General features: G+C 27.8%; 1 protein-coding gene across 9 annotated transcripts in view; it reads right to left on the bottom strand.

The window, feature by feature from the left end:
• The window catches only part of LOC142231792 (3',5'-cyclic-AMP phosphodiesterase-like), a 769719-nt gene that overhangs the window by 50350 nt on the left and 696001 nt on the right, over positions 1–23368 (bottom strand). For 6 of the 9 annotated variants that reach the window (XM_075302431.1, XM_075302430.1, XM_075302433.1 and 3 more), the window contains one exon: positions 22757–22795. The exons of the other annotated variants lie outside the window; for them this stretch is intronic. In XM_075302431.1, coding sequence (XP_075158546.1) covers positions 22757–22795 — 39 coding nt within the window. The remainder of the gene's footprint in view (positions 1–22756; positions 22796–23368) is intronic. 9 annotated transcript variants of the gene reach the window in all.

Here is a 23368-nt window from a genome sequence, read left to right as displayed (position 1 = left end):
AGGTAATTAGCTAACAGTGGCTCATAGCGAATTTGAAAGAGTTTAATATTTTCTGGGAAAAAAATCAACATAAATATCGACTTCTGACCGTATAATGTACCCCAGCAAAAAAAGAGCTTCCAAAAAAGTAGTTTGGATCCCCAATCTGTGATCCGGAAGTAGTGCAAACTTGGATCTTCTCCAATGAATTTTACAAGGGCTTGTCATAGGACGGAAGTACTCCCTTTTTGGATCCTTTGCATTGCTTTAGAAGTTGTGCCCTGGAAGTTAGTTTGAATGAAGAAATTTAAAAAGCGAAAAAAATTTTTTTTCAACCAATTTCACTTTTTTTTCATCCATATTTTTTATTACATTATTATTTTCCTATTATCTAAATTTTTACAATTTGAAAACCTTTTTCGCTCTGACCAGGGGTTGAACCTGGGTTTGTTGGCACCATAACAGAACGCCTTAGCACACTCAGCCACAAACGCCATTGAACATAAATCGTCGAAAGGTCAATTCAAATGTTTGTGGTATGATCGTAATACGACACCAAGGAATAACATTCTAATTGCTTCTCGATATGTTCTTTATTAGTATGAACGAAAAAATAAGAAACGCAGGTTCAATTCTCACCAGCGGCAATTTTTTTACCAAATATTTAAAAAAAAAAATATTTTTTTTATGTTATGCATCGTTTTTATTTTCGGCATATATTTTCGTAAAGGGTGATTCTTTTGAGGTTAGGATTTTCATGCATTAGTATTTGACTTATCACGTGGGATTTCAGACATGGTGTCAAAGAGAAAGATGCTCAGTATGCTTTGACATTTCATCATGAATAGACTTACTAACGAGCCACAACGTCGAATTTTCAGTGAATGGGCCCTAGAAAAGTTGGCAGAAAATCCGCTTTTTTATCGACAAATTTTGTTCAGCGATGAGGCTCATTTCTGGTTGAATGGCTACGTAAATAAGCAAAATTGCCGCATTTGGAGTGAAGAGCAACCAGAAGCCGTTCAAGAACTGCCCATGCATCCCGAAAAATGCACTGTTTGGTGTGGTTTGTACGCTGGTGGAATCATTGGACCGTATTTTTTCAAAGATGCTGTTGGACGCAACGTTACGGTGAATGGCGATCGCTATCGTTCGATGCTAACAAACTTTTTGTTGCCAAAAATGGAAGAACTGAACTTGGTTGACATGTGGTTTCAACAAGATGGCGCTACATGCCACACAGCTCGCGATTCTATGGCCATTTTGAGGGAAAACTTCGGAGAACAATTCATCTCAAGAAATGGACCGGTAAGTTGGCCACCAAGATCATGCGATTTGACGCCTTTAGACTATTTTTTGTGGGGCTACGTCAAGTCTAAAGTCTACAGAAATAAGCCAGCAACTATTCCAGCTTTGGAAGACAACATTTCCGAAGAAATTCGGGCTATTCCGGCCGAAATGCTCGAAAAAGTTGCCCAAAATTGGACTTTCCGAATGGACCACCTAAGACGCAGCCGCGGTCAACATTTAAATGAAATTATCTTCAAAAAGTAAATGTCATGGACCAATCTAACGTTTCAAATAAAGAACCGATGAGATTTTGCAAATTTTATGCGTTTTTTTAAAAAAAAAAGTTATCAAGCTCTTAACAAATCACCCTTTATAAACATATTTTGTCCATTAAAAAGCAACAAAAAAATTAAATATTCTCATAATTTGCAAAACCTTCGCAAAAGAACTTCCCTGGAAGCGAAAAAGTCAAACGGCACAGGTTCAAATCCCAGCGGAAATGAAATTCATTTTTATTATTACTTTTTTACTTTTTTATTACTTATCTATTTTTTTTATTAATTTTCTTTTTTTTTGTAAAATTTATGTGTCCCAAATTTGAACTTGATATAGCCTGATTGTGTACTTTCTAATACTTGTCCACAACGACTGCATCGGAAGTAGAAAAAAATCATTGGGGGATCCCAAGATGCGCTTTAGAAGAAATGTTTGTGGACTTGTCCAAAAGGACTGCATCGGGAGTGGAAAAAATCATTGGGAGATCCCACGATGCGCTTTAGAAGAAATGTTTGTGGACTTGTCCAAAAGGACTTCATCGGAAGTTGAAAAAAGTCGATGGGGGATTCTGGGATGGGCTTTAAAAGAAATGTTTGTGGAACAACTTCCAATTTTTGTTTGCTGGGGTAGTAATTGGGTGGTCGAAATAAAAAAACTTTTTTTGAGTTCCTGGCGACACACTGTGGCCAGTTTTTTTTTTTTTGGCAGGCTTCTCTTCAAGACAATTTTTATCAAATAAGAGGGTTTTGGGTGAACCGAAACAAATGGGTTGAAACCAGGTCGAATGCATCAAAACCTCCCACACAGAAAAAAGTCACAACTCAATTTTCTCTGTGTGGGAAGTTTTAATGCATTCGACCTGATGCTAAAATGATTTTAAGTTTATTGCAAAAAAAAATAGTTTGTTTTATTTGTTTAATTTGTTTAAAAAAATTAATCAAAGTTTTAAAGTTAAAAAAAAAATAAATTTATTTAAAAAATATTTCCCATCCCAATGAAATTTAGTTCCAAGTTGTCAAAAAAAAAAAAAGTATGAACTAAACGTGGGTATTAATTTCAATGACTTATGAATAAATTCAATGCTAATTAAATTATAAGAAAATGTCCCTACACATCTTGAAAATAGTGAGAATAAACACAACGTGGTTAATGTGGAAATGAGTAGGATATAATAATTTTGTTTACTTTTAGTTTATTTTTATGAGAAAAATTTCGTAAATGGTAGTTAAAAATCCAAAAATTGTTTTTATTTTAACATTATGGAAATGTCAAAAAAATAAATACAATACAGTTCAATTTTTGCATAAGGTAGTTAATTTTTCCCATGAAAGTTTACTTTTGTTTTGTGCATTAAAAGTAATGACTTGGAAAAAATTTCGAAATTTTTGTAGTGGAATATAAAACATTTTTCAAAGAGTTGAATACCAACAAGTATATACGGCCCTAAGTTTGGCTAGTTCGAATCTTATGTACCCTCCACATTGGTTTGCATGGAAACTTCCTTGTGAATCGATTTGGATCGATGGACCAATTTTTGTGTGAATGGGAATCGGTTTATCTGGGGGCTATATATTAATATATAACGATTTGGACCAAGTTTGACATGCATGTTAGCTGTCAATGTATCAAAGTTCAACCGAAACGGATGAATTTTACTCCTCCAAAATGATCCGTAGGTCAAATCTGGGATCGGTTTATATGGGGGCAATATATAATTATGAACCGATATGGATACATTTTTGCATGGTTCTTAGAGACCATATACTAAGATCACGTACCAAATTTCAACCGAAACGGATGAATTTTACTCCTCCAAGAAGATCCGGAGTTCAAATCTGGGGATCGGTTTATATGGGGGCTATATATAATTATGAACCGATATGGACCAATATTTGTATGGTTGTTAGAGACCATATACTCATACCACATACCAATTTTCAAGCGGATCGGATAAAATTTGCTCCCCCAAGAGGCTCCGGAGGTCAAATCTGGAGATCGGTTTTTATGTGGGCTATATATAATTATGGACCGATATGAACCAATTCTTGCGTGATTGTTAGAGACTATATACTAACACCATGTACCAAATTTAAACCGGATTGGATGAAATTTGCATTTCGAAGAGGCTTCGCAAGTCAAATCGGGGGGTCAGTTCATATGGGGGCTATACTTAAAATTGGTCCGATATGCCCGATTTGCCATACCATCCTACCTACATAAATAGCAACTACTTTTGCCAAGTTTAAAGTCGATATCTTATTTCGTTTGGAAGTTGCGTGAATTCAACAGATGGACGGACGGACGGACGTGGCTAGATCGACTCAGAAGAAATCGGTTCAGATTTAGATATAGCTCCCATATATATCTTTCGCCCGATATGCACTAATATGGACCCAGCAGTCAGAGTTTTATACCGATTTGCTTGAAATTTTGTACAAACATAACACTTAGTCGTCAAGTGTGCAAAATTTGATTGAAATCGGTTCAGATTTAGATATAGCTCCCATATATATCTTTCGCCCGATATGGACTTATATGGCCCCAGATACCAGATTTTTGGCCGAAATTGGTTGAAATTTTGCACTAGGAGTACAATTAGTAGTATAGTCAAGTGTGCAAAATTTGATTGAAATCGGTTCAGATTTAGATATAGCTCCCATGTATATCTCTCGCCCGATATGGACTAATATGGTCCTAAAAGCCAGAGTTTTGGCCCAATTTGGTTGAAATTTTGCACAGATAGTAGATTTAGCACTGTAGCTATGCGTGCCAAATTTGGTTGAAATCGATTCAGATTTAGATATAGCTCCCATATATATCTTTCGCCCTATATGCACTAATATGGACCCAGCAGTCAGAGTTTTATACCGATTTGCTTGAAATTTTGTACAAGGAGTACAATTGGTAGTATAGTCATGTGTGCCAAATTTGATTGAAATCGGTTCAGATTTAGATATAGCTTCCATATATATTTTTCGTCCGATATGGACTTTTATGGCCCCAGAAGCCAGAGTTTTGGCCCAATTTGGTTGATATTTTGCACAAGGAGTACAATTAGTAATATAATCATGTGTGTCAAATTCGATTGAAATCGGTTCAGATATATATATACCTCCCATATATATGTTTTTCTGATTTCGACAAAAATGGTCAAAATACCAACATTTTCCTTGTTAAATCGCCACTGCTTAGTCGAAAAATTGTAAAAATGACTCTAATTTTCCTAAACTTCTAATACATATATACAGAGCGATAAATCATAAATAAACTTTTGCGAAGTTTCCTTAAAATTGCTTCAGATTTAAATGTTTCCCATATTTTTTTACTAAAATTGTGTTCCACCCTAGTGCATTAGTCAACTTAAATTTTGAGTCTATAGATTTTATAGAAGTCTATCAAATTCTGTCCAGATCGAGTGATATTTAAATGTATGTATTTGGGACAAACCATTATATATAGCACCAACACATTTGACCGATGTGATATGGTATCGAAAATTTAGATCTACAAAGTGGTGCAGGGTATAATATAGTCGGCCCCGCCCGACTTTAGACTTTCCTTACTTGTTACTTATAAATTAGTAAATAAAATGTAAAGATTTGTCCATTTAATCCATATTCGACATTTTATTACTTGCCTTTGTCTTCAAGAGATCACAACCAAGGAATTTTTCTCTCTATACTAACATTCATAGGTAAATATTCCAATTTCCCAGATATTCAAAATATTTAAAATTTTTGTGATTATTTTTTTTTTTCAATTTATATCAAAATTTATACTAAATTTATTTTCCAAAAAATCAGGGTGAATAATATGCTTGAAATTTTTGTTAGTAAGAAAATGAGTTCAGTTTCGTTGTTTTTGTGAATACAAGAATTCCGCATTCCTGAAATAATTAAAAATTTATGAAGAACATAAAGACTTCGTATATCTCAATTTAACAAATCCTGACAAAAGCTCATTGAGAAATTTTATAAAGGAGACAACAAAAAAAAATATATGCCAAGCATGTTAATGTTAACGATTGTCATTATTATTTCATGATGGATATCATCAAAGAAAAAGTCACATAATCATAACCAGGAAAAGGTTATGACTTTTGTTTGGTTGTTAAAATGGCCTGCTTTGTTTATTGGAAATCTATTTTATTCTTGTTTTCTGTTTTTTTTTTTTAATAAAATAAATCAAAATACAATTTAAGAATGAAAAACGTAATCATGATTAGTCAGATGATAAGAAACAAAAAATGACATTACGAAAAGGAGTCAAATAGACAGCTAACAACAGTCTTTGGGGGTAGCAGTCACATTTCCTATTTCCGGTTTGGTTTTTTTTAAGACCAACAAATGTGACACAGAATGATAGAAAAAAGTCTTGTGGCATACATGTAGCCAGGCAGATATGAGATTTTTTTGTGCTCATTCCCCTTTTGTTGAAGAATCAGATTGGGATACGTTAGTATACCAAAATATTATATACACTGAAAGAAGAGTTTTCTTTTGTGAGGAACAAAATTTTAGAAAAACAAAGTTGTGTTATAACAAATAAAAAATTTAAGAGCATAATATTGCAGCGCATAAAATCGGAAATTATTTCCTCTTAACAAAAGAAAAAAAATAACAGAAAGGGCGAATTTTATTTGTCTAAAATTTCTCTCCTAAGGAATGTTTTCTTTTTTTTTGGTGTACCATATCCATGTGCTTGTATGTGTGTTTGTATATTCCTACCTATACATATACATTCATATCACATGAATCAATCTTTTCATCATAAGCATCGTCACGAGGACAAAAGACATTGTTGATGATATTATGTAGACCAAAAAACGAAAAATAGAAGAGAAAAAACTAAAACCAAGCAAAAACCCCATCGTCAACAACAAAAAAAAACCATCATTTTTATTTTGAATTGAAACAACGTGGATTTACGTTTCTCAATGAAACTATGTCATCAGTCATGGTAATGTCTTTGCGTCTCATGATCTTCCTTGAAATAATTATGTACTTTAGAGAGATGGATGAAATTTCATCATAATTTGAAATTTTAGGAAAATTCTTGTACAGAGAGATTTAAAAATTAATACAAGAGTTGCTTTTCGGCATTAGAGAACAAAAACATACATTAATCTCTTGAACATAGGAACAACAAAACGAAACTTACACATAAGAGTAACTGAACATCGAATGGAGATAGAAAGGAAAAAAAGAGAGTACATCATTATCACAACACGTATTGAGTCATTGACACACACCTGATTTTAAAAACTTACTCATACGTGAGGGAGCGAATAAAATAGAGAGAGTTGCTGTATACAACACAAAAGGCGTTCGTATATCAAGACGTTCTGAGTACGTATAACATTAAAAATGTCAAGCTTTACAATAGAACTGTCAGTTGGCAGATTGCAACACTAGGCTTGCCCATTCTTGATATATAAAATACTCATAACCTACTCTTAGAGTTCTATAATCTATGAAGTATTTGCAAAAATCTGAGAGGTGTAGCTAAATTAGAGCTTAATGTTGCCGTAGTGCCACTTTTTTCAAGCGGCAAATACTTTTGTGCCACTAAATGTGATACTTTTTACCATTTTGTACCACCTTTTTGTCGTACTGTGTTACTTTTTAATAACATTCATTTATAGCGTGCTATTTTTTACACATTTCGATCGTTAAGATTACAAATATACAGCCATGTTCATATTTTCGAGTCTATTCCGAATCCGAAAAAATAACAAAATCCACTCTAATTATTTTCGGTACAAATTTCCTGTTCTTAAATTAGAGTGGTTATGACTTTCATTTTCGAGCCAGCTGTTTAAAAAATTATTTTTTTCTGAAGTGTTATTAAAAATGCCGTCCGGATTTTTATTATCTGTTTTGGTGTTAAAGAAACGCAAATTCTTAGGAATTCTTCAGATCCCATGGACATTCCAGATGTTGCAATAGGGCAATTGCTTTGCTATATACAAAATTATAATTATCTGCACATAGCTTTGTAGCTTTATATCGCCTTAACAAGGACCCATTCCTGTCAGTTCTGCGAGAGGTAGCCCCGCGTCTAAAAAAATATTCTATTCCACCAATTCTACAATTAACGGCCACTCTGAGATATTTGACTACCGGATCATTTCAAGGCGTAATAATTGCCAATGACCTCAATATTAGCCTTGCGCGTACAACCTTCTGCAAACTTTTGTGGCGTGTCATTGTTGTTGTTTGAAAACACGATATGTCCGATATGGATATACATACAGTCAGCAGTGCACACGAAACACTAAGGCAACTCTAACTTCACTCAAATGTTTTTTCCCGGCATTTAGAGAAAATTCACAGGAAAAAGATACCTATTTCTTTTTCTTGTCTTTAATTTAATGTTATCCGATAATGTAAGAAATAGCAAGAAAACATATTCTACTTTATAAATACACGCGTTTTAATGCTATTTTGGATGAGAATTTTGTAATATATTGTCATTCTAATTGGTTTAGATTACTTGTGTTTGCTCTAAAATATTTAGAGAATTTTTTCTCTAATTCAGATTGAAGAACACCTTTACATTCGGAATATTCTCTAAATGAGCTAGATCGAAATGAAAAACATGGGCGAGAGTTTAGTTTTACCGACAACAAAATTCTCAATAAACAATCAATAGAATGGAAATTGAGTAATAAGTAAACCTCTACATTGCATCTATGTACGACTTTAACCACAGTTGCCATTCGTGCCAATTATAATCTACAAAGATTTTAGGAAAATTTTAATAAAAATCTACCAAAAAATAAAAATAAAACTAAAAATAAATAAAGAATTTATAAAAAATTTCGTCAAAATTTTGTTTCTGTTGTCAAAATTTTATTTCTACAGAAAATTTTATTTCTATAGAAAATGTTGTCAAATTTTCATTTCTATAGAAAATTTTTCAAAATTTTCTTTGTTTAGAAAATTTTGTCAAAATTCTATTTCTATAAAAATTTTTCTCAAAATTTTATTTCTAAAGAAATTTTGTGGAAATTTTAATGCTATAACAAATTTTGTCGAAATTTTTTTCTTATGGTAAATTTTGTCGAAATTTTATTTCTAAAGAAAATTTTGTCAAATGTTTTTCTATAGAAATAAAAATCTACCAAAAAAATAAAAATTACAGAATTTATAAAAAATTTTGTCAATATTTTGTTTCCATTGTCAAAATTTTATTTCTACAGAAAATTTTATCAAAATTTTATTTCTATAGAAAATTTTGTCAAATATTCTTTTCTATAGAAGATTTATTTCTATAGAAAATTTTGTCAAAATATTTTCCTATTTAATTTTGTCGAAATTTTATTTCTATAGAATGTTATTAAAATTTTATTTCAATAGAAAATTTTGTAAAATTTTATTGCTATAGAAAATTTTGTAAAATTGTATTTCTATAGAAAATTTTGTTAAAATTGTATTCTATAGAACATTTTGTCAAAATTTCATTTCTATAGAAGATTTTTCAAAATTTTATTTTTTAATGAATTTGTATTTCCTAAAAGAAATTGTGTCAAAATTTGACTTCATTACAAATTTTTGTAAACATTTTATTTCTATAAAAATTTTTCTCAGAATTTTATTTCTATAAATAATTTTATCGAAATTTTATTTCTAAAAAAATTTGTCAAAATTTTATTTCTATATAAAATTTCGTTTGTAACACATCGAAATATTGCTCTAAGACCCCATAAATTGCAGAATTTATAAAAAAATTTGCAAAATTTTGTTTCTATTGTCAAAATTTTATTTTTATAGAACATTTTATCAAAATTTTATTTCTATAGAAAATGTTCATTCCGATAGAAGATTTTTAAAATTTTATATCTTTAGAAAATTTTGTAAAAATTTTATTTCAATAAAAATTTTTGTCGAAATTTTATTTCTTTAAAGGATTTTAGACTAAATTTTATTTGTAAAGACATTTTGTCAACATTTTATTCCTATGGAAAATTTTGTCGAAATTTTTTTTCTATACAAAATGTTGTCAAATTTTTATTTCTATAGAAGATTTTTCAAAATTTAATTTCTATACAAATTTTTGTGGAAATTTTATTTTTGTAAAAATTTCTGTCAAAATTTTATTTTTATAAAAATTTTTGTCGAAATTTTATTTCTATAAAAATTTTTGTCGACATTTTATTTCTATAAAAATTTTCGTCGAAATTTTATTTCTATAGAAAATTTTGTCAAAATTTCACATTTATAGAAAATGTTAAAATTTCATTTCTATAGAAGGTTTTTCAAAATTTTATTTTTTTTAATAAATTTTTATTTCTTACAAAAAAAAAATGGTGTCAAAATTTTACTTTTTAGTTTTACTTATTTCTATCAAAATTTTTGTCAGAATTTTATTTCTATAAAAAATTTTGTCGAAATTTTATTCCTAAAGAAATTTTGTCGAAATGTTGTCAAAATTTTATTTCTATAAAAAATTTTGTCGACATTTCATTTCTATAAAAAATTTGTCCAAATTTTATTTCTATATAAAATTTTGTCGAAATTTTTATACCCTCCACCATTAACTTTGTTATTCCGTTTGTAACATATCGAAATATAGCTCTAAGACCCCATAAATTATTTATATTCTGGGTTGTGGTGAAATTCTGGGTAGATCTAGCCATGCTCATCTGTCCGTCTGTTGAAATCACTCTAACTTCCGAACGAAATAAGCTATAGACTTGAAACTTGGCACAAGTAGTTGTTATTGATGTAGGCCGGATGGTATTGCAAGTGGGACATATCGTATATGGGCCCCCATATAAACCGATCCCCAGATTTGGTTTGCGGGGCCTCTTAGAGTAGCCAATTTCATCCGATCCGGTTGAACCATGCAAAACTTTATCCATATCGATCTATAATTATATATAGTCGCCATATAAACCGACCCCCAGATTTGGTTTGCGGAGCCCCATAGAGCAGCAAATTTCATCCGATCCGGATGTGGTCTCTAACAACCATGCAAAAATTGGTCCGTATCGGTTCAAAATTATATATAGCCCCTGTATAAGCCGATCTCCAGATTTGACCTCCGGAGTCTCTTGGAGGAGCAAAATTGATCCGATCCGGTTGCAATTTGGTACGTGGTATTAGTATGTGGTCTCTAACAACCATGTAAAAATTGGCTCTTATCGGTCCGTAGTCATATATAGCCCTCAGATTTGGTTTTGGAGGCTCCCCAATTACAGCGCAAAAGTTCATATCGGTTCGTAATTATTTGTAGAATTTAGAAGACGATTTTAAGAAGTTCTAAGACACCTTGCCATCGGCATGTATTATCCAAGTAATTCGATTGTAGATGAACGCCTTTAGTAGAAGTTTCTACGCAATCCATGGTGGAAGGTACATAGATTCGGCCTGGCCGAACTTACTGCCGTATATACTAAGGGAAATATTTGTAGTACCTCTTAGTTAGAGAGGAGTATTTTGCAAAATGTACCAAAACATAAAGAATTCTAACAATCTACCAAATAATAGAAAATCTAGCAAATTTTGGTATAATTCTACCAACTATGGTAATCGTGGTTCTAATTCTTGCATGTGAATCCTAGTAATAAAAACTACAGTGGTGATGCTCTTCACGGTCATATTAAGCTACTATTCATTATTGGTGTCAATGGTCAATCTTCCTATATTTTATGAAATATCTCATATGTTTTTGTTAGATATGTTCATATGTCTCCAAAAAAATTTGTGGTTTTAATGTATTGTCTAATATAATTTTAATATCGTTTTTTTTATATAATATCATATTATTCTGACGTCAAAATATATCCAATTTTTGTTTTGTGTTTGCCTTATTATATGATACATATGTATAAATTACGATCTTGAGTTTTATCGAAATGAGTGAAGAAAAACAAAAAAAAAACTTTCATCTTTGACAAATGTCTTTTCATTACAACCTAAAAGATGTTTTTCTGTTCACTGGTAGGGAGGACGTAAAAATATGTACATATCGTAATTTTAATGTCAACCAAACAAGCCACAGGGGGAAAAAAGACAATACGGAATAATGTCGAAAAATGGACTTGAATGATTGATGATAGACACTGACACACACACGTCCATCATGAAATGATACTGGGGCGAGTAGTAAAACCTAAAATACATTTGCCCAGTTTGTCTTCATCTCTTGCCACATTGTAAAAATCCACAACAAAAAAGACAAATCAATGGAGAGCACAAAATTAAATACCATTCAAGAAATTATATATTCAAGGTGAAAACATTTTGCGAATTTGGCATTTCACACAGAAATCTATGAAAAAAAATCTAAAAATTACCCTAATAAAATTTCAACTTAAAACCACAAAAATCATCATTAATGATTGAATCACAGGTATTTCTGTTTTATTTTTTATTATTATTTATGGATTAATTGTATAGTGGATTTTAATGTGAATCACAAAAAATACCTAATAGTTGGTAGATTTTCTTTCTGCAAAAATTTAAAATATTTTTTATATTTCATTAAAAAATATTTTAGATTTTTGCAGAAAGAGACATATTATTATAATATGATATTAAACGATTACTTAATTCAACAACCGGAACTTCTTCAGTTCACGATCTGAGACTATGGCTTTGGTCATAAGTTCAATTGTGTCAGTAAATCTACAATACATTGAACAATGTCATCTCTTCCTTACGAGTATAACTATAGCAGAACAATCAAAAATTAACTTGCGATTGCCACAAAAACACTTGGTACAAATATTTATATCATATATAAAAAAATATTAATTCGCTTTTATTGCATAGATGTATAGCCCATATTGAGGGTGAATAAGTAAAATAACAAGAACTGTTTTTGGTAAAACAAAATTAAAATAAATTTTAGTGTTGACGTATATATTGCTGATCATACCACGCGGTATACGTTTAACAAACCCATTAACAAGAATTTTAATTTTTATGAGAATTGCATTTTTACAAGAAAATATTAATATTTATTTGTTCGACGAATGCAAACGGTAATAACAATTGATTGGGACTGTAAATAATCGAATGTAGTAAGAAATAAAAAGGAATTTTTATGGTTTACCGAGAAGCGACTGCAAGTGTGTAAAATTTATTTAATTAAGGAAGCCTCGTCAAGATATTCTATTGTTTTCCTCACACGTGTCACGTGTTGGTTACATGGTTGTCACTCGAACCCAAAAAAACTACGAAAATTTTAAGAAAATTTTACCAAAAAAACTACCAACTAAAAAATCTTATTTTACAGTGTTTGATCACATTTTTTGAGGTTATTGTGAAAAAAATATAATAAATTTAATATTAACTTTAAAGAAAATTTTGTCAAAATTTTATTTTGTTTAAACTTTAGTCCTCTAGAAAATTTTCCTCCCTACGGATAATTTTTTTTATTTCTTTGGGAAATTTTTTAAAAATTCAAACAATTGATTGGGACTGTAAATAATCGAATGTAGTAAGGAATAAAAAGGAATTTTTATGGTTTACCGAGAAGCGACTGCAAGTTTGTAAAATTTATTTAATTAAGGAAGTCTCGTCAAGATATTCTATTGTTTTCCTTAAGTCACGTGTTGGTTACATGGTTGTCACTAGAACCCAAAAAAAAACTACGAAAATTTTAAGAAAATTTTACCAAGAAAACTACCAACTAAAAAATCTTATTTTGCAGCGTTTGAAGACATTTTTTGAGGTTATTGTGAAGAAAATATAATAAATGTAATATTAACTTTAAAGAAAATTTAGTCAAAATTTTAATTTGTTTAAACTTTAGTCCTCTAGAAAATTTTCCTCCCTACGGAAATTTTTTTTATTTCTTTAGAAAATTTTTTAAAAATTCAAACAATTGATTGGGACTGTAAATAATCACATGTAGAAAAGAATAAAAAGGATTTTTCATGGTTTACCGAGAAGCGACTGCAAGTTTGTAAAATTTATTTAATTAAGGAAGCCTCGTCAAGATATACGATTCTATTGTTTTCTTTATGTCATTTCTGTAGAAAATTGTGTCAAAAATTTTATTTCTATAAACATTTTTTTGAAAATTTTATTTCTATAGAAAATTTTGTCAAAATTTGTTTTTCTTTAGGAAATTTTTTCAAAATTTATTTCTATACAAAATTTTGTCAAAAATATATTTCTATAGAAAATATTGTGAAAAATTAGTTTTCTTTAGGAAATTTTGTCAAATTTCTATAGGAAATTTGGTCAAAAGTTTATTTCGATAGAAAATTTTGTTTAAATTTTCTTCTATAGAAACTTTTGCCAAAATTTCTTCTATAGAAACTTTTGTAAAAATTTTATTTCTATAGGAAATTTTATCAAAATTTTATTTCTATAGAAAATTTTGTCAATTTTTTTCAAAAGAAAATTTTGTCAAAATTTTATTTCTATAGACAATTTTATTAATTATTTATTTCAATAGAAAATTTTGTCAAAAAATGTGTTTCTATAGGAAATTTTATCAAAATTTGATTTCTAATGGAATTTTTGTCAAAATTTTATTTCTATAGAAAATTTTATCTTTACACAAATTTTGACAAAATTTACTATAGAAACAAATTTTTCTTTTCTATAGAAAATTTTGTCAAAACTTTATTTCTATAGAAAAATTCTCTTTTCTATAGAAAATTTTGTCAACATTTTATTTCATAGAAAATTTTGTCAAAAATGTATTTCTATAGAAAAGATTGTCAAAAATGTGTTTTCTTTAAGAAATTTTGTCAAAATTTTATTTCTATAGGAAATTTTGTCAAAAGTTTATTTCTATAGAAAATTTTGTTAAAATTTTCTTCTATAGAAACTTTTGTCAAAATTTTATTTCTAGAGACAATTTTATTAATAATTTATTTCCATAGAAAATTTTGTCAAAATTTTATTTCTATACGAAATTTTATCAAAATTTTATTTCTATAGAAATTTTTGTCAACCATTTCTTTTCCTTCAGAAATGTTGTCAAAATTTTATTTCTATAGGAAATTTTTTCAAAATTTTATTTCTATAGAAAACTTTGTTAAAATTTAAAGTCTGTGGAAAAATTTGTCAACATTTTATTTCTATAGAAAATTTTATTTTTACAGAAAATTTTAGAAATAAAATTTTCTTTTCTGTAGAAAATTTTGTCAAAATTTTATTCCTATAGAAAATTTTGTCAAAAATTATAGAAAATATTGTCAAAAAAGTGTTTTCTTTAGTAAATTTTGTCAAAATTTTATTTCTATACGAAATTTTATCAAAATTTTATTTCTATAGAAAATTTTGTCAGCATTTTATGTCTATAGAAATTGTTGTCAAAATTTTATTTCTATGGACAATTTTGTCAACATTTTATTTCTATAGAAAATTTTGTAAACATTTTATTTCTGTAGAAAATTTTGTCAAAATTTTATTTTTTAGCAATTTTTTTCAAAATTTTATTTCTATAGAACACTTTATCAAAATTTTATTTCTATAGAAAATTTTATTTCCGTAGAAAATTGTGTCAATAATTTTATTTCTATAGAAAATTTTGTCAAAATTTTTTTTCTTTAGGAAATTTTGTCAAAATTGTATATCTATAGAAATTTTTGTTAATATTTTATTTCTATAGAAAATTTTGTCTAAATTGTATGTCTATAGAAAATGTTATCAAAATTGTCAGAATTTTATTTCTAGAAAAATTTATAAATATTTTGTTTCTAGAGGAAATTTGTAAAGTATCTCTTGTTTATTTCTATGGACAATTTTGTCAACATTTTATTTCTATAGAAAATTTTGTAAACATTTTATTTCTGTAGAAAATTTTGTCAAAATTTTATTTTTTAGCAATTTTTTTCAAAATTTTATTTCTATAGAACACTTTATCAAAATTTTATTTCTATAGAAAATTTTATTTCCGTAGAAAATTGTGTCAATAATTTTATTTCTATAGAAAATTTTGTCAAAATTTTTTTCTTTAGGAAATTTTGTCAAAATTGTATATCTATAGAAATTTTTGTTAATATTTTATTTCTATAGAAAATTTTGTCTAAATTGTATGTCTATAGAAAATGTTATCAAAATTGTCTATAGACAATTTTGTTATATTTGTATTTCGTTAGGAAATTTTGTCAGAATTTTATTTCTAGAAAAATTTATAAATATTTTGTTTCTAGAGGAAATTTGTAAAGTATCTCTTGTTGGAGAGCAATATTTTGCAAAATCTACGAAAACATCAAGAATTCTATCAATCTACCAAACATTAGAAAATCTAACCTTTTTGGTAGAATTCTACCAACAGTGGCAACCGTGCTTGATTAGCATACTTTGTTATTTTTAGTTTGGTTGTGTAGTAATATTGACGAATTCCTGTGAAATTTAATTTAAGTTTTCCTTTTTGGATTCTTTCTCAAACGTACTACGTTCTCTTCATAGTATATAGAGGTGTAAGTCTCATATGTCTTGATATTGAAGATGAAGACCATAAAGAGACTGAATTATTATTTCAAATGATATGAAAGGAGTTATTTCATCGGATCACTGAAGATTCGAATACAACTGAGTTTTTATTTTGGATATAAGGTAAAAACTATAAAATAAGAAATTTACTTCTACAAAAAAATCCCTATAATTTCCGCATATACTTATCATTTTTATAAATTCTAATAATTATGCCCCTTTAGGCTGCAAATAAAGGGGGTTTTGTTGTAATTCAGCTAAAGAGAAGTTTGCAACCTGTGCTATCCTAAGGAACTGTATAATGTAAGTGAGCCTTAAATAACTAACTGTCATTGTACATAACCCAGGCTATTATTTTTCAGAAAACTGAATTAATATTAAATATTACCCAGTCCACAAAATATTTCAGTCATGGCGGCGTATACTTATTATTTAAAAATCAATTAAATTTATAATAATTATACGCCATCTAGTCCAATATTTAAATAGAAAGACACTCCAATATATCAAATTGATTTATCATTATACCCTGCTCCACACTGTGGAACAGGGTATTATAAGTTAGTGCATATGTTTGCAACACCCAGAAGGAGACGAGATAGACACATGGTGTCTTTGGCAAAAATGCTCAGGGTGGGTTCCTGAGTCGATATAGCGATGTCCGTCTGTCCGTCTGTCCGTCTGTCCGTCTGTCCGTGAACACATTTTTGTAATCAAAGTCTAGGTCGCAGTTTTAGTCCAATCGACTTCAAATTTGGCGCAAGTATGTGTTTTGGCTCAGAATAGATCCCTATTGATTTTGGAAGAAATCGGTTCAGATTTAGATATAGCTCCCATATATATATTTCGCCCGATATGGACTTATATGGCCCCAGAAGCCAGAGTTTTACCCTAATTTACTTAAAATTTTGCACAAGAAGAACAATTAGTACTATAGTCAAGTGTGCTAAATTTTATTGAAATCGGTTCAGATTTAGATATAGCTCCCATATATATCTTTCGCCCGATATGGACTAATACGGTCCCAGAAGCCAGAGTTTTACCCCAATTTGGGTGAAATTTTGCAGAGGGAGTAGAATTAGTATTGTAGCTATGCGTGCCAAATTTTGTTGAAATCTGTTCAGATTTAGATATATCTCCCATATATAGCTTTCGCCCGATTTACACTCATATGACCACAGAGGCCAATTTTTAACTCCGATTTAGTTGAAATTTTGCACGGGGAGTAGAATTGGCATTGTTGCTATGCGTGCCAAATTTGTTTGAAATCGGTTCAGATTTAGATATATGTGCCATATATAGCTTTCGGCCGATTTACACTCATATGACCACAGAGGCCAATTTTTTGCTCCGATTTAGTTGAAATTTGGCACGGGGAGTAGAACTAGCATTGTTGTAATGCGTGCCAAATTTGATTGAAATCGGTTCAGATTTAGATATATCTCCCATATATAGCTTTCGGCCGATTTAGACTCATATGACCACAGAGGACAATTTTTAACTCCGATTTAGTAAAAATTTTGCACGGGGAGTAAAATTAGCATTCTTGTAATGCGTGCCAAATTTGGTTGAAATCGGTTCAAATTTAGATATAGCTCCCATATATATGTTTTTCTGATTTCGACAAAAATGGTCAAAATACCAACATTTTCCTTGTAAAATCGCCACTGCTTAGTCGAAAAGTTGTAAAAATGACTCTAGTTTTCCTAAACTTCTAATACATATATATCGAGCGATAAATCATAAATAAACTTTTTCGAATTTTCCTTAAAATTGCTTCAGATTTAAACGTTTCACATATTTTTTTTACTAACATTGTGTTCCACCCTAGTGCATTAGCCGACTTAAATTTTGAGTCTATAGATTTTGTAGAAGTCTATCAATTTCTTCCAGATCGAGTGATATTTAAATGTACGTATTTGGGACAAATCTTTATATATAGCCCCCAACACAGTTAACGGATGTGATATGGTATCGAAAATTTAGATGTACAAAGTGGTGCAGGGTATAATATAGTCGGCCCCGCCCGACTTTAGATTTTCCTTACTTGTTTATTACTTCAAAAAAATCCCATGATTGTGATATATACCATAATTTGTAATAATAATGCCCCTTCGGACACGGCTATAAAAAGGAGGTCTCTTGTCATTGAGCTAAACATAGAAACGTGATAAGAGAGAAGTTCAAAACCTGCCATTGTCCCTAACATAACCTATATTTTAATGAAGGACCCTCCAGTATATTAAATTAATTATTAATTTTCCATTTTTTGTCATTTTCTTTTAATAGTTGTTTCTTGAAACTATTTATTTATTTTTATTACGTACATTTATTTATATACAACCGACTATTTCCATTCCATAAGAAACAGAAAACGAATGATTAATTAAATTTTGGATTCAATTCTCCCAACACTATCAAAGAAACAATTTGATATTTTATTCCCCACAAAAACTTATTAACCTATTTTCAACTGTTAATAAATAATGAAATTTAAATTTGAAAAATACCTAAGGCTTAATTTGTTTGCAATTATTGTGCAAAGAATTTTTCAATTTGATTTCTATTACAGTCATTATGGTTGTTAACGAAATTATTAAATAATAATTAAAATAACATGCAATTTGAGTGTTTACCAAAACAAAAAGTTTTAAAATAAATAAATAAAAACGAATTATTAAAACAAATACTTCAGATGTAAACAAATGCTACAAATTAAAAATCCATTTTTTTGTTTTTAATTTTAGAAAAAGGTGTGTGGCTAAATTTGTTTGTTTTGCGTTTTAATTTTAGACCCCTCAAAAATGTATTAAAAAAAAAACAACAACAAAACACTAAATTAAAACAACAACGCAGTTTAATATGCCTCATGGCGAAGGTGGAGGTGAATTGAAATGTGAAAACAAATATTATGGTAGATGTACACTCAAGTAAAATTTAATAGAGACACAGATGGACTGTCATAGTGAAATTGATTGAAAGATTACGTGAATATTGTTTAAACACGTAAAAAAATTTTCTCGTAATTAGTCGTAGTTCTTGGGGATCAGATATATGAATATGTCAAGAAAGTTTTGATTTTCACTCGTGGAAATTCTTGCGACTACCAAAACATGGACCGATAGAGACCATATTTCACACACATATTATAGGACCTATATTTTGAATTGCAGGCAAAGCCGGAGAGAAGACGCGATTTCTTCAAGAATTCAAATCAAAAACTAGGTTTATACGAGAGCTATACCCACGCTAGCCACATTTGGTAGAATTCTACCAAACACGCAGATTTATTACTATTTGATAGATTGGTAGAAATCTTGATGTTTGCGTAGATTTCGCAAAATATTCCTCTCCAACTAAGAGGTACTTCTAAATTTGGTGAAAATTTTCTATATAGATTAAAAAAAATGTACAGAAAAAAATTGCAAACGTTTTCCGTAGAAAATAAGTTTTACAAACATCTTATAAATTTCTATAAAAATACAATTTTGTTATTTTGTATAGAAATACAAATTTGACAAAATTTTCTATAGAAATAAAATTTTGACAACATTTTCTATAGATATATAATATTTTGACAAAATTTTCTATAAAATTTTTTTTTTGACAAAAATTTCTATAAAATAAAATTTTGCAAAAAATTTTCTGTAATGGTTTAAACAAATTATAGAAAAACAAATTTGCAAACATATTCCGTAGAAATTAAATTTTGCAAACACTATCTGTACAAAAAAAAATTAGCGAAAATGCTTGTAAAATTTTCTATAAAACTTAAATTTTGACAAAATTTTCTATAGAAATAAAATGGTGACAAAATTTTCTATAGAAACAAAATCTTGACAATTTCTATAATAATTTCTATAAAATAAAATTTTGAGAAAATTTTCTGTAGTGGTTTAAACAAATTATAGAAAAACAAATTTGCAAACATTTTCTGTACAAATAAAATTTTGCGAAAATGTTTGCAAAATTTTCTATAAAAATAAATTTTGACAAAATTTTCTACAGAAATAAAATTTTGACAACATTATTTTACAAACAAAATTTTGACAATATCTTTTACAAAAAAAAATTAACAAAATTTTCTATAGAATTTAATTTTGACAAAATTTTATATAGAAATAAAATTTTGACAAAATGTTTTATAGAAAAAAAAATTTACATTTTCTATAGAACTAAAATTGTGACAAAATTTTCTACAGAAATAAAGTTTGACAAAAATTTCTATAAAACAAAATTTTGAGAAAATTTTCTGTAATGGTAAAAAAAAAAAAATTATAGAAAAACAAATTTGCTAAATATTTCCGTAGAAATTAAATTTTGAAAACATTATCTGTACAACTAAAATTGTGGAAAATGCTTGTAAAATTTTGTATAGAACTAACTTTTGACAAAATTTTCTATAGAAATAAAATCTTGAAAAAATTTTCTATAGAAATAAAAATTTTAACAAAATTTTCTATACAAATAAAATTGTGCCAGAATTTTCTATAGAACTAACATTTCAACAAAATTTTCTACATAAATAAAATTTTGACAAAATTTTCTTTACAAATAAAATTTTGACAAAAATTTTCTATAGAAATAAAATTTTACAACATTTTCTATAGAAATAAAATCTTGCTAAAATTTTCTATAGAAATAAAATTTTGCCAAAATTTTCTATAGAAATAAAATTTTGACAAATTTTTCTGTAGAAATAAACATAAAATTTCGACAAAAAAATATAAAAATAAAAATTTGACAAAATTTTCTATAGAAATAAAATTTTGACAAAAATTTTCTATAAAAATAAAATTTTGACAAAATTTTCTATAGAAATAAAATTTTAGCAAAATTTTCTATAGCAATAGTATTTTGCCAGAATTTTCTATAGAAATAAAATTTTGACAAAACTTTCTATGGAAATAATTATTATATTATAATAATTAAAATATTTTATAGAAATAAAATTTTAATAAAATTTTCTATAGAAAAAAATTTTGACAAAACTTTCTATAGAAATAAATTTTGCCAACATTTTCTATAGAAATAAAATGTTGGCAAAAATTTCTATAGAAATAAAGTTTTGACAAAAATTGTCTATAGAAATAAAAATTTGACAAAAAATTTCTGTAGAAATAAAATTTTGATAAAATTTGCGATAGAAATAAAATTTTGACAAAATTTTCTATAGAAATAAAGTTTTGACAAAAATTTTATGTAGCAATAAAATCTTGACAAAAATTTATATAGAAATAAAATATAGACAAAAATTTTTATAGAAATAACATTTTAACAAAATTTTCTATAGAAATAAAATTTCGGCAAAATTTTCTGTAGAACTAACATTTCAACAAAATTTTCTGCAGAAATAAAATTTTGACAAAATTTTCTACAGAAATAAAATGTTGACAAAATTTTCTACAGAAATAAAATTTTGACAAAATTTTCTAAAGAAATAAAATTTTGGCAAAATTTTCTATAGAAATAAAATTTTGGCACAATTTTCTATAGAAATACAATTTTAACAAAATTTTCGATAGAAATACAATTTTGACAAATTTTTCTATAGAAATACAATTTTGACATAATTGTCTATAGAAATAACATTTCGGCAAAATTTTCTATAGAAATAACATTTTGACAAAAATTTCTATAAATAAAATTTTGACAAAATTTTCTATAGAACTAACATTTCAATAAAATTTTCTGCATAAATAAAATTTTGACAAAATTTTCTACAGAAATAAAATTTTGACAAAATTTTCTACAGAAATAAAATTTTGACAAAATTTTCTACAGAAATAAAATTTTGACAAAATTTTCTATAGAAATAAAATTTTGCCAGAATTTTCTATAGAGCTAACATTTCAACAAAATTTTTTGCAGAAATTGACAAAATTTTCTACAGAAATTAAATTTTGACAAAATTTTCTGTAGAAATAAAATTTTTGCAAAATTTTCTATAGAAATAAAATTTTGACAGAATTTTCTATAGAAATAAAATTTTGGCAAAATTTTCTATAGAAATAAAGTTTTGACAAAAATTTTCTATAGAAATAAAATTTTGACAAAATTTTCTATAGAAATAAAATGTTGAGAAAATTTTCTATAGAAATAAAATTATGGCAGAATTTTCAATAGAAATAAAATTTTGACAAAATTTTCTAAAGAAATAAAATTTTGATTAAATAAAATTAAAATAAAATAAAATCAAGGTTTGCAACATTGAGGTGAACCCTGTGTCGTATGATTACTATTACATGCAAATTCTTTATGAAATATAACGTATACGTCATGATGACCCAAGCAATAACTATTACTGCGTTTGGTATAATCGAAATCTCATTTTTTGGAATTATGAAATCTCGGTCTTGTATGAAAAGGGCGATTTCGATAAAGCGAATATACTGTAATCTTGTTCAAAGGTATTATTTATTAGTCTCAGAATTTAAAATCTATCGAAAATTTTGTGGATGATTATTGATTTTCTTCAAATTTATTCATTCCTTGGAAATTACATTTAAATATAACAATTCATAGGCAAATAACCCCCAATGTACATTCATAAATTGTTTTCATTTCTCATTTGTTTATTTGTGGGTTATTGTGCTTTTGTATGTTTACGACTAGCATTTTGTGTTTAAATTGTGTTTTTTTTTCTTTTAAATTTTCAATTTTGTTTTTGTTTTTGCATTTTTATTTCTTTTTCTTATTTTTATTATTTGGGAACAATTTCTGCTAAAGAAGAAATAAATACAGAAAGAGATAGAAAAAAAAAACAACCAAAACAAGGAATGACATTTAAAAGAGATACGTACGATCTGTCAATCAGGATGGAGGCCTCCTGTTCTTTAAACCTGTAAGGGTTACAACAAACAACAATACACAATGAAGAGATTTTGTTTAAGTTAAAGAGTTTAGAAACAAATATTTTATGTCTATATTGCTTTTATTTTTTTTGTATATTCAAGGCAAACTAAACATTTGGCAAACATGTTATTTATAAAGGCAAAAGTTTTTGATTTAATCTTTTTTGTGTTCTGTAACTAAAGCAACGCGTTGCAATTTTTATCTACAGCTGGAAGCATTTGATTTTGTAAAAAAAAAACTATAAACAAACCAGAATCGAAGAAAAGGAATTATAAGGGTTTGAAAAAATATCCAAGAAACTGAGAAAACAAAATTAATAAAAAATATGTTAAATGCAAATCAATTAATACAAAATATAATAAATTATATAGAAAATAAATTGTAGGAAAAAGCTATAAGCAGACATTTGTGTATGCCTACAAATTTCGTTTCAGGAATTTTTGCATGTGTATCACAAAAAAAAAATAAATAAATAAATAAAAAAATTATCCATAGGAATGACATTTATGGGATGTTTATGTACAGATTATTATTATTAAATAATATGCAAGAGAATTGTA

The sequence above is a fragment of the Haematobia irritans genome, chromosome 3 (assembly GCF_050003625.1).
Source record: "Haematobia irritans isolate KBUSLIRL chromosome 3, ASM5000362v1, whole genome shotgun sequence".
NCBI classification, from domain to species: domain Eukaryota; kingdom Metazoa; phylum Arthropoda; class Insecta; order Diptera; family Muscidae; genus Haematobia; species Haematobia irritans.
The sequence above is the reverse complement of the archived record's forward strand: the minus strand, read 5'-3'. Positions and strand labels throughout refer to the sequence as shown.